This window comes from Phocoena sinus, chromosome 1 (assembly GCF_008692025.1).
Source record: "Phocoena sinus isolate mPhoSin1 chromosome 1, mPhoSin1.pri, whole genome shotgun sequence".
Classification (NCBI taxonomy): domain Eukaryota; kingdom Metazoa; phylum Chordata; class Mammalia; order Artiodactyla; family Phocoenidae; genus Phocoena; species Phocoena sinus.
Window position 1 is genome coordinate 31,738,757 of NC_045763.1, and position 14,170 is coordinate 31,752,926.

A 14,170-nucleotide genomic window follows, 5' to 3' on the forward strand; every position below is an offset into this window, starting at 1 on the left:
GTAAACCTTTATGTCCTTATGGAAAAGAAATGGGATAAAATAAACTTAACATTTGGTATGCTTAGTCATTTTAGAGTTATTTCTGCTATTTGTCAAAAATAAATGCAAGAAAACTTAACCTATGTTTGGATCTTAATAAAATTTGGAGAAATTGGGGAGGACAGAGAAGAGCAACAGAAAAGGGACAAAGAATGGGACTGAGGTAGTATCGCTCATATTCTGCAACTCAAATACTGGGGCACATTGATCTGGCATAAGGTCTAGTAAAAGAGAGTATCTGAAATTTGGACTGTTTTGGAAAACTCCAGAGATGTGGTTAGGCGGACAGATCCCTGGAGGCATGGCCATTATTTTACATATATATATATATATATATATATATATATATATATATGAATAGTTATAGAAAGGTTTTAGCCTTTTTTGGATCTAAGATCCCTTTGATGATCTCTTGAAAGTACTGAGCCTGCTTCCCAGTACTAGACATGCACATACGGTTCCCGAAAGCAGAACCCTCCTGTTAACTATTTATCTTTCCAGAATATCAAAAGCACTTTATAACTGGCACTGCTTTGAAGAATTCGGATAGACCTGAGGAAGCATCTGGGCTGCCAGGTCAGACGGGGAGACTGGCAAATCAGTTATCAGCTGAAGTTCTTAACCCTCTGACACCATTCTTGGATGATTTAAGCCAGTGGGTTGTTTTCTGTTTGTTCTTTAACTGTTTGGAGTAACAGACCCCTGTGATGAGCTGACGAACACATGGGTCATCTATCCCAAAATACGTCCACACACACACGCTATTTTGCACACAGTTTCATAGGGTTGGTGGACTTCCTGAAGTCCACCCACAGACTTTGGGTTATGTTTAAGTGAAGACTTTCCTGGACTCGGGGGATGCCCCTGCAGACCTTTTAGAATAACCCTCTCTCATCACAGGGCCTAGAGCGTTCTGGATGGAACGAAGTTACTGTACCGGGAGACAACAGAACCCCGCGGCCTCTGGACAAGCCCCGCCAACTCTCCCCTCCCCCATGCCTGTTCGCGCAGGTGCGAAAACCTAAGATGCCACCCCGGCGCGTCTGCTCAGGAAGATGGGGGGACGATGGGACCCTGGGAGCGGCAGTGGCTGGGGCCTTCCCGACCTTGCTTGGTGACCAAGCTATCCGCCCAGGCCTTTCCATTTCCTCAGCAGAGGGCGCCGCGGGCCGGAACGTGCTCACTGACCTCCCAGAGCGGCCCTTCCGGCTTCCTCCCCCTGTTCTGGGCGGTGGCGAGGGCCCGTGACGTCCCAGGAGGCGGGGCCAGCGCCTTTGCCGGTGCTGGAGCCGCCATTGGAGCCGGCTCGGCTTGCGGGCTCCGCTGAGGAGCGGGAGGTTGGGCCGCAGTTAAAGTCGCGTCGGCTCCTGGTCCCTGGCCCTTCAGCGGCATGGCGTGTGGGGCGACGTTGAAGCGGCCTATGGAGTTCGAGGCGGCGCTGCTGAGCCCCGGCTCCCCGAAACGGCGGCGCTGCGCCCCTCTGCCCGGCCCCACTCCGGGCCTCAGGCCCCCGGACGCCGAGCCGCCGCCGCTGCTTCAGGCGCAGACCCCACCGCCGACTCTGCAGCAGCCCGCCCCGCCCGGCAGCGAGCGGCGCCTTCCAACCCCGGGTAACCTACGCTGCGGGCTTGGCAGGAAGCCAGGCCCAGGCATTTTTTTGAAGGGGGTGGGGGAGGGAAGCTCATGAACGCTAGGCTAATTCACTCGCGGACCCCTTCTCTGCCCTGAGCAAAGGGAACTGGGGTGTCGCTGGGCCTGGTCGCTTCCGGGGATGGGAGACATCCGGGAGGCGTAGGGTGGCCACAGTGTCGGTTTTCGGTTTTCTTGGAGCTGGAGAGCCTAGGGGGGTGGGCAGCGGGAGGAGGATGGGAATATCCCCGGCCGCTCGGGGCCCTCGCAGCCCCCGTAGCCCTTCCTGCGTCCGCTGCCCGCGCCTGCACTGAGCCACCCTGCAGATCCAGTGGGCCATGGAAAATTGGATTCCGCTCACGAACCCGGCCTTGAGGGTGTGGGGTTGGGGGCGGGTTGCTGGGAGGGGGCCTGAGTGCGTGCTGTGCAGCACTGCTGTGGCTTGTAGGGAGACCTGATTTCCAGAAGTCTGTAGGGACTTAAGGCCGCCGTCGAAGGCGTGGAAGCCGATTTCAACCTGTTTCTAAGAGACTGGCCCTGTTTTATTGTATGGCTGTGGTCCTGTACCATATATGGCTTGAAATCGGTAGGTCGTTAGCTAGAATTTGAGAATCCTTAAACATACAGAGGTTCCGGAAGCAGGAATTCAACCATCCGTAACAGAGAGATTCTCCTTCAATAGGGATTCCACATAGGCCAAGGAAGGAGGAGAACTGGTGTGACAATAAAGTTAAAAAAAAAAAACAAAAAACCCGAACCCCTAACCATTGCGCAGGAGTAGAGGGGAAAGTGCATCAGAATGAATAGTTAGCAGTTTTAAAGGGCTTCCGGAAATGCGGGGCGGGGGGTGCCTCAAAACTGGACTTTGGCAAGTCATTTCTTTGTGTGGGTTTTTCTATTCCTCAAGCGTTGTCAAAACCTTGAGGTTGCCTTAAAATCATTCTTTCTTGCCCCTTTTCAGTTACCAGTGTCTTTAGCCATTATTTCCTCCTTCTGTGTATCCACGATGCAGATTTGAGGCCCTCATCCTCTCACACCAAGATCCCAGCAGTTGCCAGCCAGGCTCTCCTAGGCACTGTATCCTTACTTGTGTTCACCTTATCTCTTCTTTATCCTGGCATTCAAAGGATTTATCAACTCTAACCATTTCTTACCTAGTCAGTCTTTTATACATTTTTTTCCCCAAACTATGCCTTTGCTCTTTTCCCCCAGACCCACTTGGCTGTGCCTGTATCCTGTCTTCCATCATGATGTTTTCACCTTCTGTTTGTTAATCCAAATACAGTCATTTCTTCAAGTCTTCCATTACCTGACTAACCCTGCTCCATAAGGAACTCTATTCTACTTTAAATTCCCTGATCACTTATTGTTGCAAAGCCTTATGTACTGAATGAAATAATGTTTGCAAAAGCAGGGTACATAGATGTCCTCTTGAAGTGATTATTTTTTTCTTCCACTGCTCCTACAGATACCCAAGGAGAGTCACATAATCTTTCTGGATCTCTCTTCTGCAAAATAGAATTAGTACTTGCCCTATCTGTCTCAATGGAATTTATGTAAATGTTTTATTTCTTCCAATACTACCCTCTAGATTAATTTTATGGTAGTTCATAATATAGCAGATGCTTACTAAGTGATTGTTCAATGTATTTGGAAGCCTAAATATGGCAGGGTGCTGTAATGGCGTCGCTGTTTTTTTAATCTTAAAATTTAATTTTTGCATAGATTTCTTAGTCATTTTGTGTTAAAATATTTTATTAAAAATATTCATTTGTAAAGGTTGATCAGTTATGGTTCTGTCATGAAAGAAACTGAATAATTTGGTTCTTTCTTTGGCTGAAGAGAAAGATGCCTTCTGGATTAAAAAGGAAGAATGGGGGAGGAAATGTTAATTGCTAAAAAAAAAGAAAGAATAAAGCCAACTAATAGAAAAGTGAATTTAAAAATCAGTGACTTCATATCAAAATATCCTACTTGTTAACTCAAAAGTTCTCTCAAAAAAAAAAAAAGTTCTCTCAGAAATAGTCAAGAAACTATGTTCTTACTAAACTTAAAAAAAAAAAGATATGTATCATAGCACTTTTTTATGGAAGGAGCCTATAAAATTAAGCCTTTCATTGCTTAAAGGAGCTAGATGGATACCAGACATGGAAGGGGTTTGCTGATCTCCAGGAAATGTTTGTAAACATGGAGGGAGTCTAGATGCAAAGCAGTTAATTGATCATGACTTGAGGGTTGGAGAATAACTTCCAGAAAGGTAGCATTTTAGCTGGGTCTTGAATAATGTTGGGGGGAGAGACCGCCCCAGTTCAAGCAAAGGAAAACTGCTAGAGCAAAGGCTAGAAAACCCACAGGTGAAGGAAAGGATAGTTTAATGCAACTCGGTTGTAGTGGAACTGGAAAAATAATTTGGGGCCCAGTCTTGGAAGGCATGGAATGCCATGTTCAAGAGTTTGAATTTGGTCTGTAGCAACTAGGAGTCATTGTAAAATTTTGAAGATGGGCTTAGTCTGATATAAGCTGGAAGCACAACCTCAAATAATAACGGGAGGCAAGAATTTAAATTATTATCCACTGTTAAAAAGAAATTTGCATTTTTCTTTTTAAAGAAAAAAATGCCTTGGCCTGCTCGGGAAGAAAGTCACAGCTACTTCTTTTTCTCCTGTGCATACTACCATGTTTAGATTCTTGGACTTCCCAGTCCTTCTACCAGCCTTAATGTTGTGTCTTTCCATTTGTTCACTTTGCTGTACAGGAGGCAGTTAGAAGTTTATCAAAGACCTTCTGTTCTTATGAGCATTGTCCTCATACTTGTCCTTTCTTGTTTCAATTCTTTGCAGTTCCTTACATCCTTGTATTGATTCTGGCAAGTATGTGCTTGGAGAATAATGCATTTTAAAGATGAAGCAAAGACTTCATAAATTCAGGGATCTAAAATATGAACTTCATAGCATTCTGAAAGGAAAGCTTTGCTAATCCTGCATTGTTCCAGTGTTCAGGCTTGAGAGTTCTGGAGTTTAGCTACGTGTGGAGCTAGTTTGAGTTCATGTCAGTCCCTGGACTGTACCATCACTTGTTATGGCATTGTTAATGTCTTTGGTGTTGATTCTCACAACTTTATTGGGTAGGCATTTAACATTTGTTTTTTTTTTTTTTATAAATTTATTTATTTTTTAATTTCGGCTGCGTTGGGTCTTCGTTGCTGCGTGCAGGCTTTCTCTAGTTGCAGCGAGTGGGGGCTCCTCTTGTTGCGGAGCACAGGCTCTAGGCGCGCGTGGGCTTTAGTTGTGGCATGTGGGCTCAGTAGCTGTGGCTCATGGGCTGCAGAGCGCAGGCTCCATAGCTGTAGCGCCCGAGCTTAGCTGCTCCGCAGCATGTGGGATCTTCCCGGACCAGGGGTTGAACCCGTGTCCCCCGCACTGGCAGGTGGATTCCTAACCACTGTGCTACCAGGGAAGTCCCTAACATTTGTTTTGAAGTACTAGGCTAAAGATCCTGAATGATTTCCCAAGGTCACAGTCACATAGCAAAATGGCATTATCAACACTTACCCCCATTAAAAAAAAATTGTTATAGCAAAGTATATATTAGAATAATGTAAGTGGGGGGGTGATATAATTTCCTGGCTTTTGTTTTTTATAAGGAGGCTTTATGATCTGGAAAGTGAATACATATTCTATCAAAAAACCCCAAAAAACTTGTTGAAAACCACATCTTTCCAGATTCTGTGTTGTCTCTAGGAGTGGCCTTCAAGGTGGTTAGTGATTTGTATGTCCTGGACTCCGTTAATAGCATTAACAAATTAGTTTATGATTACCTTGACACAGAATAGTCATCTGAATCCTACCAAATATTGCCTCTTTTAGGATCAGAAAATTCTTTTCTAAGCTCTGACCATCAGTTCCAAGCAGTAACCTCAGGTCTTCTCTTGGTCAGTGTCCAGGCTGTGAACATAATGGTTTCCGCTCTCCTCTTCTCCAAAGATCTTAAATCCCAAACAGGACAAGAGTTTCATTGTTAGAAGGCCTTGGTGTAAGAGACTTGTTCCTAATACCCTTGTTTGTGAAGTTGTGCAACTCAGAGGAGATCAAAAATTACTTCTTATTAGGTGAAGAAGCTAAGGATGGTTTTGATTGTTTGTTGCTGTAAGTTGTCCTACTTAATCCTACAGCAAACAGCAGATCTGGTCTTCATTGTCACAGGAAAAGAAGCAAAGGGAACTACCTGGGTGGTTTATGCCAAAATAGCTGCTATCCTATGTATTACTGAAATAGTGGCAACAAGAGGAAACATTTTGGGGATTATAGGAGGAGTGCTTTATCTGGTATAAACACATTTGTTAATATAACATGGGAGGAGGGACAAGAAGCTTGAAGAAGTAACACAGTAAAGTGAATGCTCAAGTGTGTTTCTTTTTTATTAGAGCAAATTTTTCAGAACATAAAACAAGAATACAGTCGTTATCAGAGGTGGAGACATTTAGAAGTTGTTCTTAATCAGAGTGAAGCTTGTACTTCGGAAAGTCAGCCTCACTCCTCAGCACTCACAGCACCTAGTTCGCCAGGTAAGCATGTTTTAGTGTGCACCATCCATTTAAGAGTTTGTAAGTGGTAATTAAAATGATGGTTTCCTAAACCAGAATTGATTTCATCTAAAGTAATAAAATTGATAAAGTGTGTTCATTGTATTACTACTTATAAATACTTTTAAAACCATGGAGTCATGAAATTGCAAAAGACCTTAGGTTGATTTGACTGGGCTTCCTTCCACCCAGTTCAAGAGTACCCTCTATAACTGCAGCATATAATACCGTAGCCAGTAGCCACATGTAGCTGTTTAATTTTAAATTACTTAAAATTTAAATTCAGTTTCTTGCTGTGGTAGCCATATTTCAAGTACTTAGTAGCCACGTGTAACTGTTGTATTAGACAGCACTACAGAACATTTCCGTTATTGCAGAAAGTTGTGTGACAGCACTGCTCTGTAATATTGACAGGTGGTCAGAGAGGATGGCTCAAAAATAGAATCTCAGGGTTGGAGGGAACCTTCATGGTCACATAGTTCAGCCATGAGTCTTGCCTGCCATATCCCTGTAAATAGTCAACAGGCCAGGGCCCAAACATCACCACTGGTGGTGGACTCTGCCTACTTTAACAGTAGAGGAGAATATTTGTTTCCTCACAGAATATTCTACTTTATAACAGTTCTAAGAGTTATTAAAAATTACCTTGATTAAAACTTGTCTCCTTACAGAACACAGATTGATGTTGGCCAGGAGATAGGGGGAGCGGGGAATGGGGACAAACTGCTTAATGGGTAAGGGGTGTTATTTGGAGTGGTGGAGATATTTTGAAACTAGATAGGGGTGGTGGTTGTAGAAATTATGACTATACTAAATGCCACTGAATTGTTCAGTTTTAAAATGGTTCATTTTATGTGAATTTCACCACAAATAATTTTTTTAAAAATTGTCATCTTGGGACTTCCCTTGTGGCATGGTGGTTGGGAATCCGCCTGCCAATGCAGGGGACATGGGTTCGATCCCTGGTCCGGGAAGATCCCACATGCCGCGGAGCAACTAAGCCTCTGCGCCACAGCTACTGAGCCTGCGCTCTAGAGCCCACGAGCCACAACTACTGAAGCCCGTGTGCCTGGAGCCCATGCTCCACAACCTGAGAAGCCACCACAGTGGGAAGCCCACACACCGCAACAAAGACCCAATGCAGCCAAAAATAAATAAATAAAAAATAAATACATTTTAAAAAAAAATTGTCCTCTTATAACCCAAAGGTCTTGACCCTCAAACAACACCCTTTCCAATTAATTGCTCTTGCCCATACATGAGTGATAGATCCTTCAATGGTTGTAGCTAGCACGTCTCTCCTTAATATTCTCTTCGGATTTTAGTAATATCATTTTGAAGTAATAAAATATGTTACGGGTAGAGAAACAATTATAAATAATTACTGACTAGATGTTTTGCAGGTTTTATTTGTAGAGAAAAAATTTTGGTTTAAGCAAAAAACGATTTGTTTCAAGACGTTAACTGGTTTATAGACTAAGAGGGCTGAAGAAACAGATTCTAGGCTGAGCTTTGAGGAAAACTCAGAACTGGGCTGCCAACAGAGCTGCTGCTTTTATCATGATCAGGAAGCCAATTTCCATCTGGCATCCCAGGGGAAATTTTGGTTTCCAGCTGCAGTCTAATGAACATTTCATTTTTCTCAACCTAGTTTCAAAAGGGATCAAGGATGAGATGTGTAGTGCCTAATCATCTCCTTTTGTCATTCGTCAGTGACTTAGCTAACAGTTTTTTATATTGGGGAAGTCAACCATTTCTTATCAGAATCACCTGTGGAACTTAAACGATGCCTAAGACCTACCCCAGAATTAAATCGACATATGTATCTTTTTTGTTGTTGTTAATTCTACAGATAATTATGATGAACCACCATGATTAAACATAGGTGTAGACGATCTCCAAAGATCTGGGTAGCTCTTATATTGTGAATCTACTTTCTCTAATTCAAACTAGAGGCTTTGTATCAGCTTTAACCTTTTTGTTCTTGTTCTTTACCAAGTGAGCATCCTGTATGGGCTCGGATGGTTATGGCATCAGAACTGTTTTTCTGTGTGCAGATCATTTAGCACATCTGAATATACTTTCCTCCTACTTCTTAATTTACCTTCAGCCTTGCCTTGTAGAATGAATGTCAGAACTTTGTGAAACTATTCCATGTAAAGCAGTGGAAAATATCATTTTTCTAAACAATTTTTATATCCTAGGACTCTTTGCATAGTTACTAATTCAGAACCCTAGAGCTAGAATGTATATGTAAACTAAGTATGTCTTTTGGCCAGGTTCCTCCTGGATGAAGAAGGACCAGCCCACCTTTACCCTCCGACAAGTTGGAATAATATGTGAGCGTCTCTTAAAAGACTATGAAGATAAAATTCGGGAGGAATATGAGCAAATCCTCAATACCAAACTAGCAGGTAGGCTGAGGCAGTGACTATGCCATTGTTAATAGGGTTCTGTAAGGATTAATCCCAGTTAAGTAAATGGTAACTTAGAAAAAGCGTAAGACTTAATTCCAGAAGGTTTAATGAATCGTGAGTATTAATTTTCTCTCTTTGGTTACTCTCTTTTGCATTCTAAACATTTTATTTATACTTTATATGGAAGGACTTTTCATTTACGTTTCTGAAACAAGATAAGCCAAGCTTTTCTTTCAGGAATTTTCCATATGAATAAAGGCATCAAGTAGGTTATTCGGGCAAGCTGGTGGGTAAACAGGTGGTAGGAATCATGCTGACCTCCCAACAGGTGGTTGGGAAGAGTATAGTCTACACATTCAGACTTCCTGGTGGGAGTCACTTTATGGATGTGGGAAGTCAGGCATCCTGTGATTTAGAGGTACTTTAAAAGTCTGGAAAGCACCGCACAGGCTAGAACAAAGAGTGATTAGTGATGGCAACCAGTAGACCCTTTTGTGAAAGGAAGAGATCTAAATCAGGAATAGGAAGTAGTACCTGTTTAGTGAAAGAGGGTGATGTTGTGATCAGAGAGGTTTTAGGCAACAGCTTCTTCCTGTAAGTATTGTTTCCTCATGTGGTGGCCCACACCACAGAATGTTAATTGGTCGGCTTTAAATTGAGAACTGTTGATTTAACAACAGAGTTAAATGAATTTCTTTATAGTAACATTTTTTTGATCCTTTAATATACTAACAATGTGTATTATAAGAAGTAGCTGTAGTATGTCATTCCCCTATTCTACCCCCACTCCAAAATTGTTTAGACCAGCTGGCTGTAAGTCACTTCTGTGTTCTTGGATGTCTGTCTTTTTACTGAGTTTCCCTTCAGAAGGTACTTCTGTGGAACTGTCTGCAATTAGGTAATGTGGAATTTTCTCTTAGCTTTCTAGCCATTCCACCTCTATCACTCAACTCAGTTTGTATGTTGAAATTTATAGAAAAGATAGAGTGCAGAAAAGAGCTTCAAGCTTCATGTCCTATAGGAGATATACTAAAATTTGCTGGCTTGTGGTAGTGAGAACAGCTGTCTATCTTGGGAAGCCATTAGCAGGAGATGGAATTATAGCAGGGGTGAGATTATAAGGAAAATGTTAGCGATGATCAGTGACCAAACCTAGGAGCCAGGGATTTGGCTCTGGGACCTAAGAGAAAGGAACGGATCTCAGAGTGACCATTACAAGCAAGGCCTGAGCGTGGATAATATAAACTGGGAAGCTAGATGTGATTCTGACCCTTGATTCTTGAAAAACTGCGGGAGATTTTCTGGGGATAGTATATACTGTCTTTCCCCTCACAGAACAATATGAATCTTTTGTGAAATTCACACATGATCAGATTATGCGACGATATGGGACAAGGCCAACAAGCTGTAAGTATTGCCAAGTTTTTCATTGAATTTTTCAACTTCCAAGAGCAAGATTTTGACACTGAGTACCTTGTCTCCTGAGAGCAGAAAGCCCCTGTGAAGTAAAATAATAGATAACATTTAAAGAATACTTATATGTCCAGCACTGTGCTAAACCCTTTAAATCCTCACAAAGTTTATTTAATCCACAATTACCCTGTGGGGGAGGAACTATTCCTAGTCCCATTTTACAGGTAAGGATAGCATTTAAAGAATTTAAATAATTTGTCCAGGCTCATACAGCTAGTGGTTCAGCCAGGATTAAAACCCCAGGTGGTCTGACTTCAGTGCCAATTTGTTTAATACCTGGCTTTTCCCTCAGAAAGGTAGTTTCAATTGTTAATTTATGAAAGTTGAGTCCTTAAGCCAGCTTATCAAGTGTGTGGTCAGAATTTCTTAATTCTAAACATCTTGCAACTACCTGTTACTCAAAACAGAAATTATAAATAGCTATATATGTAAACTGAGTCTGAGTCAAGTTTCTTAAATTCTTGCGAATTTAGGACCTCTTTAGTGGTGATTGATATCCTCTACTGTTTATCACATTTACCGTTAGTTAATATTTAAAAAGCATGACACTATATTTTTAGTATTCTTACACTCGTTTGTTTTTTATTCCTAATTTATAGATGTGTCCTGAAGCTTTCTTGCATATCTGGGTACCAGGTTTGACCTCAAGAGATGGCTGCTGTACACTTTTTGCAACTGGTTTGATATCACATTTCAGCTCCAACTTTGCATCCTGAGAACACTTAAATGTTTCTGCAGGTCCATTTTATACAACTTGAAAGACCTTAAAACTTTCCGGTTGCCACAAGCATATGTTTCTTTTCTGCTCATCCAATAAACAGCTGTGCCCTACTGTGATAGATTTTCCAAACAAAAATACCTGGAGCAGCAGTTTAGCAAAATATGCCCTCAGTGGCACTCAACAAATGGAGTTTCCCCAAGCACAGTTCTGTAAGAAGTGTGTGTGAGAGTGTGTGTATGTGTGTGTATGTGTATTTTAAGTTATTATTTGTATTGTGCAAATTTTTTTGATCTTGGGGATTCTGGCTGTGAATTTGATGCACGACAATTATGGTTAAAAACATTTCCTTGGTCTACAGAAGATCATTAATGTTTTGTGACCATATAAGTTGTAACAGTGGATTGTTTGCTGTGTAGGTGTTATTGTTAAATACAGGGACTGGTTCCAGGCACAGAATATGAATCATAAGTTAGGATGGACATTAGATGTGATTATGACGACATAGCAAAGGTCTGTGGTCCTAGGTCTACAAATGCGTGGTGAGGAATTAGAACAAACCCGAGACAGGCCATTTGACACATGACTCTGCCTAGCTGTGTTAGAACATTACTTTGACTCCAAGCCTTAAAATACCCACGTGGAGTCTGTGCTCACCTCATTCACACAAGGAGCTCCCTGGACACTGAACCTCTAAGAAGGAAGAGAGTCTCCTCTGGAGGAGGAGCATCAGGCTTTGCTTGGGAGCATGACAAAGGCGAGCATGGGGCTGGGCCACGCCCCTGAGGCACTGCTACTTGGGAGGCGCCACTTCACCTTTGTTATCACTTATTAGAAATAGAATTTGGATCCTTTGGTCAGGTTCCCCCAAATTCTTTTAAGAGATGTCCATGTTCAATTGCTTGAGCTTTGTTTTGGCAACCCCCTGCCCGAAGTTGCTTACAGACTGTTCTTCACCTTATTTCCAAGGCTGAGGAACAGAAAGTAACCTCTGTTTTGAGGAGGTGGAAGTTAAGTATACATTTATTTTTTACTGTGACTTGTTCAGGACCACGTTTTACAAAATGCCTTGTTTCCTTTATTATTGTTTCTGGAAAGGAAAGTTCTATTAAAATTGTTTTAGTTTGAATATAGAATAGTTTTTTTAATTAAGGCTTATTTTGAAAAAAACTGTGTTTAATTCAAATGTATGCCAGTACCTTCCAAAGTAAGGTAATATTCAGAGACAGTTGTCCTGATCAGATGGCTTAGAGAAGTTTCTGGAATATTCACATTCGAAGATTCCTTATTAATGAATGTCTTTGACTTAAATCTAACCAAAAACTGCAACATTATTCTTTGTACATTTTCATTATATAGTGTTAACAAGCTTAGTTGCAAACAAATAAAATACTTAAGCTATTTGTTTACCTTGCCTTCTTAATACTGTGATAATGTTTATTAATTCAAATAATTTATGTGAGGCTGCTATAACCATTTCCCTATTTCAACATTACATTTAAGATTTAAAGACTTTTTAAAGCCCAGAAGTGATCTTTTAATAATTAAAGAATTATTTTTACTTCATATTTGAAGGGCAGTGTGTTTCATCTCTTGTTTTTCCAGGGTAGTCACTTGTTCCTGGAAGAGGAGAATAGCAGTGGCTGTAATGGGAGTGGCCTCACAGTGGGATAGTCGCCCTAAAACAAGGGCAGGGCAGCTGTGGGGGCCATCCGAAGTCCTGAAGGATGGGCCAGAAATGGGGAACGCTGCCTCACTGAAGTTTTCTTGTTACAGAATCAGTGTGATATGTTCATTCACTCTTGCAGTTGTCAGCCCCATTCCTACTAAATGGCTGCTGGGTGGGAAATAGAGTAGGTTTCTATAAGGAAAATGACAGACACCCTCTCACTGCACCTAGTGTTGTTAGGCTGTTTTATTGTCATATGGTTGCCTTTGGGGGCCACAGAGTAAGACCACGCCACCATGGCTGGGTTTTGGGATCTCCTCAAAAGGGACTGGACATGTTTGTTTAATGTTTTATGCAGAGAGAAGATGACTCCTAGGTCAGAAAATGGGGACCTGTGAGGTAAGCCTTAGACTAGTGAAAGGTGTTTTTTCCTAGACCTTGATTTCTAGGGCTTGAACATAGGGGCATTCCCAGGTGGGGATGTGTCTTTGTCTCATGGAAATAGGTCAAGGCCCGGGGAAGAAGTCAACGTACGGAGACCGTAAGGATGGGCCAGAACCTGTGGTCTCAGAAGATCTGTATCTAGTGAGCTAGTTAAAATTTTTTTCTGTTTGAATTCCATTTATTATCTTTAAGTAAAGTCTTCACCTTAAGGGGAATGAAAGGAGTAAGTGTCCATGCATACCTAGGTCAGAGGAGTACAGGGGAGATTAAAGTTTGTGAGGCAGTCATAATTGTCAAGAGCTCCCAGGAAAAGAAGAACATCAGAAGACACATGAACTTGGGCCAACCTTCCACACACAGTGAATCTTCTCTGCCCACCAGGGAGGATTGGTTGTTTAGAATAGTAGCTAAAGGAATGGCCTTTGGATGTTTGTAGCCCTAGAGTTTAGTCTGCTCTGCCACTAATTTGCTATGTGAGCCTTGCCAAGCTACTGAACTTTCTGAGCCACGGTTTCCTTATCTGTAAAATGAGGGTTAATTGTATGTACATCATTGGGGTTTGTTTTCAAATAGATTAAATAGTCCATGTAAAGAAAGTACTTATATTTAGCACAGGTTGGGGCATATAATATGCACTTGAAAATGTTACAGCAGGTTTCTTTACAGTGGTCTTCATCAGATCTGAAGACCAAAACCTCTTTCTGCAGTGGTGATTCTCAACTTTCCAGAACGAATAGCCCCTTGTTAACATCAAATCTCACATTCTCTTATTAGAATTTGTACTTTTTAAGTGTTTGACTAAAAAATAAAAGGTAAATGACAAATGAATTCAGTAATGCCTTTCAGTGAATCTGTATTTTGTTACTCAGCAGGGATCAGCAAACTATGGCCTATTTTTTGTAAATAAAGTTATATTGGAACACTGCCCACGCCTATTTGTTTGCATCTGTGGCTGCTTTCATACTGCAACTCCAGAGCAAGAGACAGTATGGACCACAGAGTTGAAAATACTCTCTGGCCCTTTATAGAAAAGTGTGTGGGCCCCTGCACTGTAGCACTGATAGACACTTGAGAAATCTCACAAACAAGGCAAATTTGGTGCATCATGGATGGGGGAGTCACACCTCAGGTTGAGGTATGATGAAAAATTCTGCTTACAAATGTAAACTGGTTGCCAAAGTGAACATCTTACAGAAAGA

General features: G+C 41.8%; 1 protein-coding gene across 2 annotated transcripts; it reads left to right on the plus strand.

Moving 5' to 3' along the window:
- The first annotated feature begins 1,292 nt into the window (after positions 1-1,292).
- AKIRIN1 (akirin 1) lies at positions 1,293-13,799 on the plus strand. Of its 2 annotated transcripts, XM_032647982.1 has the most exons (5): positions 1,297-1,649; positions 6,092-6,232; positions 8,530-8,664; positions 10,003-10,074; positions 10,740-13,799. In XM_032647982.1, exons 1-5 carry the CDS (start codon positions 1,430-1,432, stop codon positions 10,748-10,750), a joined length of 579 nt encoding a protein of 192 aa, XP_032503873.1. In that variant the 5' UTR covers positions 1,297-1,429; the 3' UTR covers positions 10,751-13,799. The 2 variants fall into 2 exon arrangements, with proteins under 2 accessions (XP_032503882.1, XP_032503873.1); XM_032647991.1 differs by lacking the exon at positions 6,092-6,232 and having other exon boundaries at positions 1,293-1,649; positions 10,740-12,267.
- The last annotated feature ends 371 nt before the right edge of the window (positions 13,800-14,170 follow it).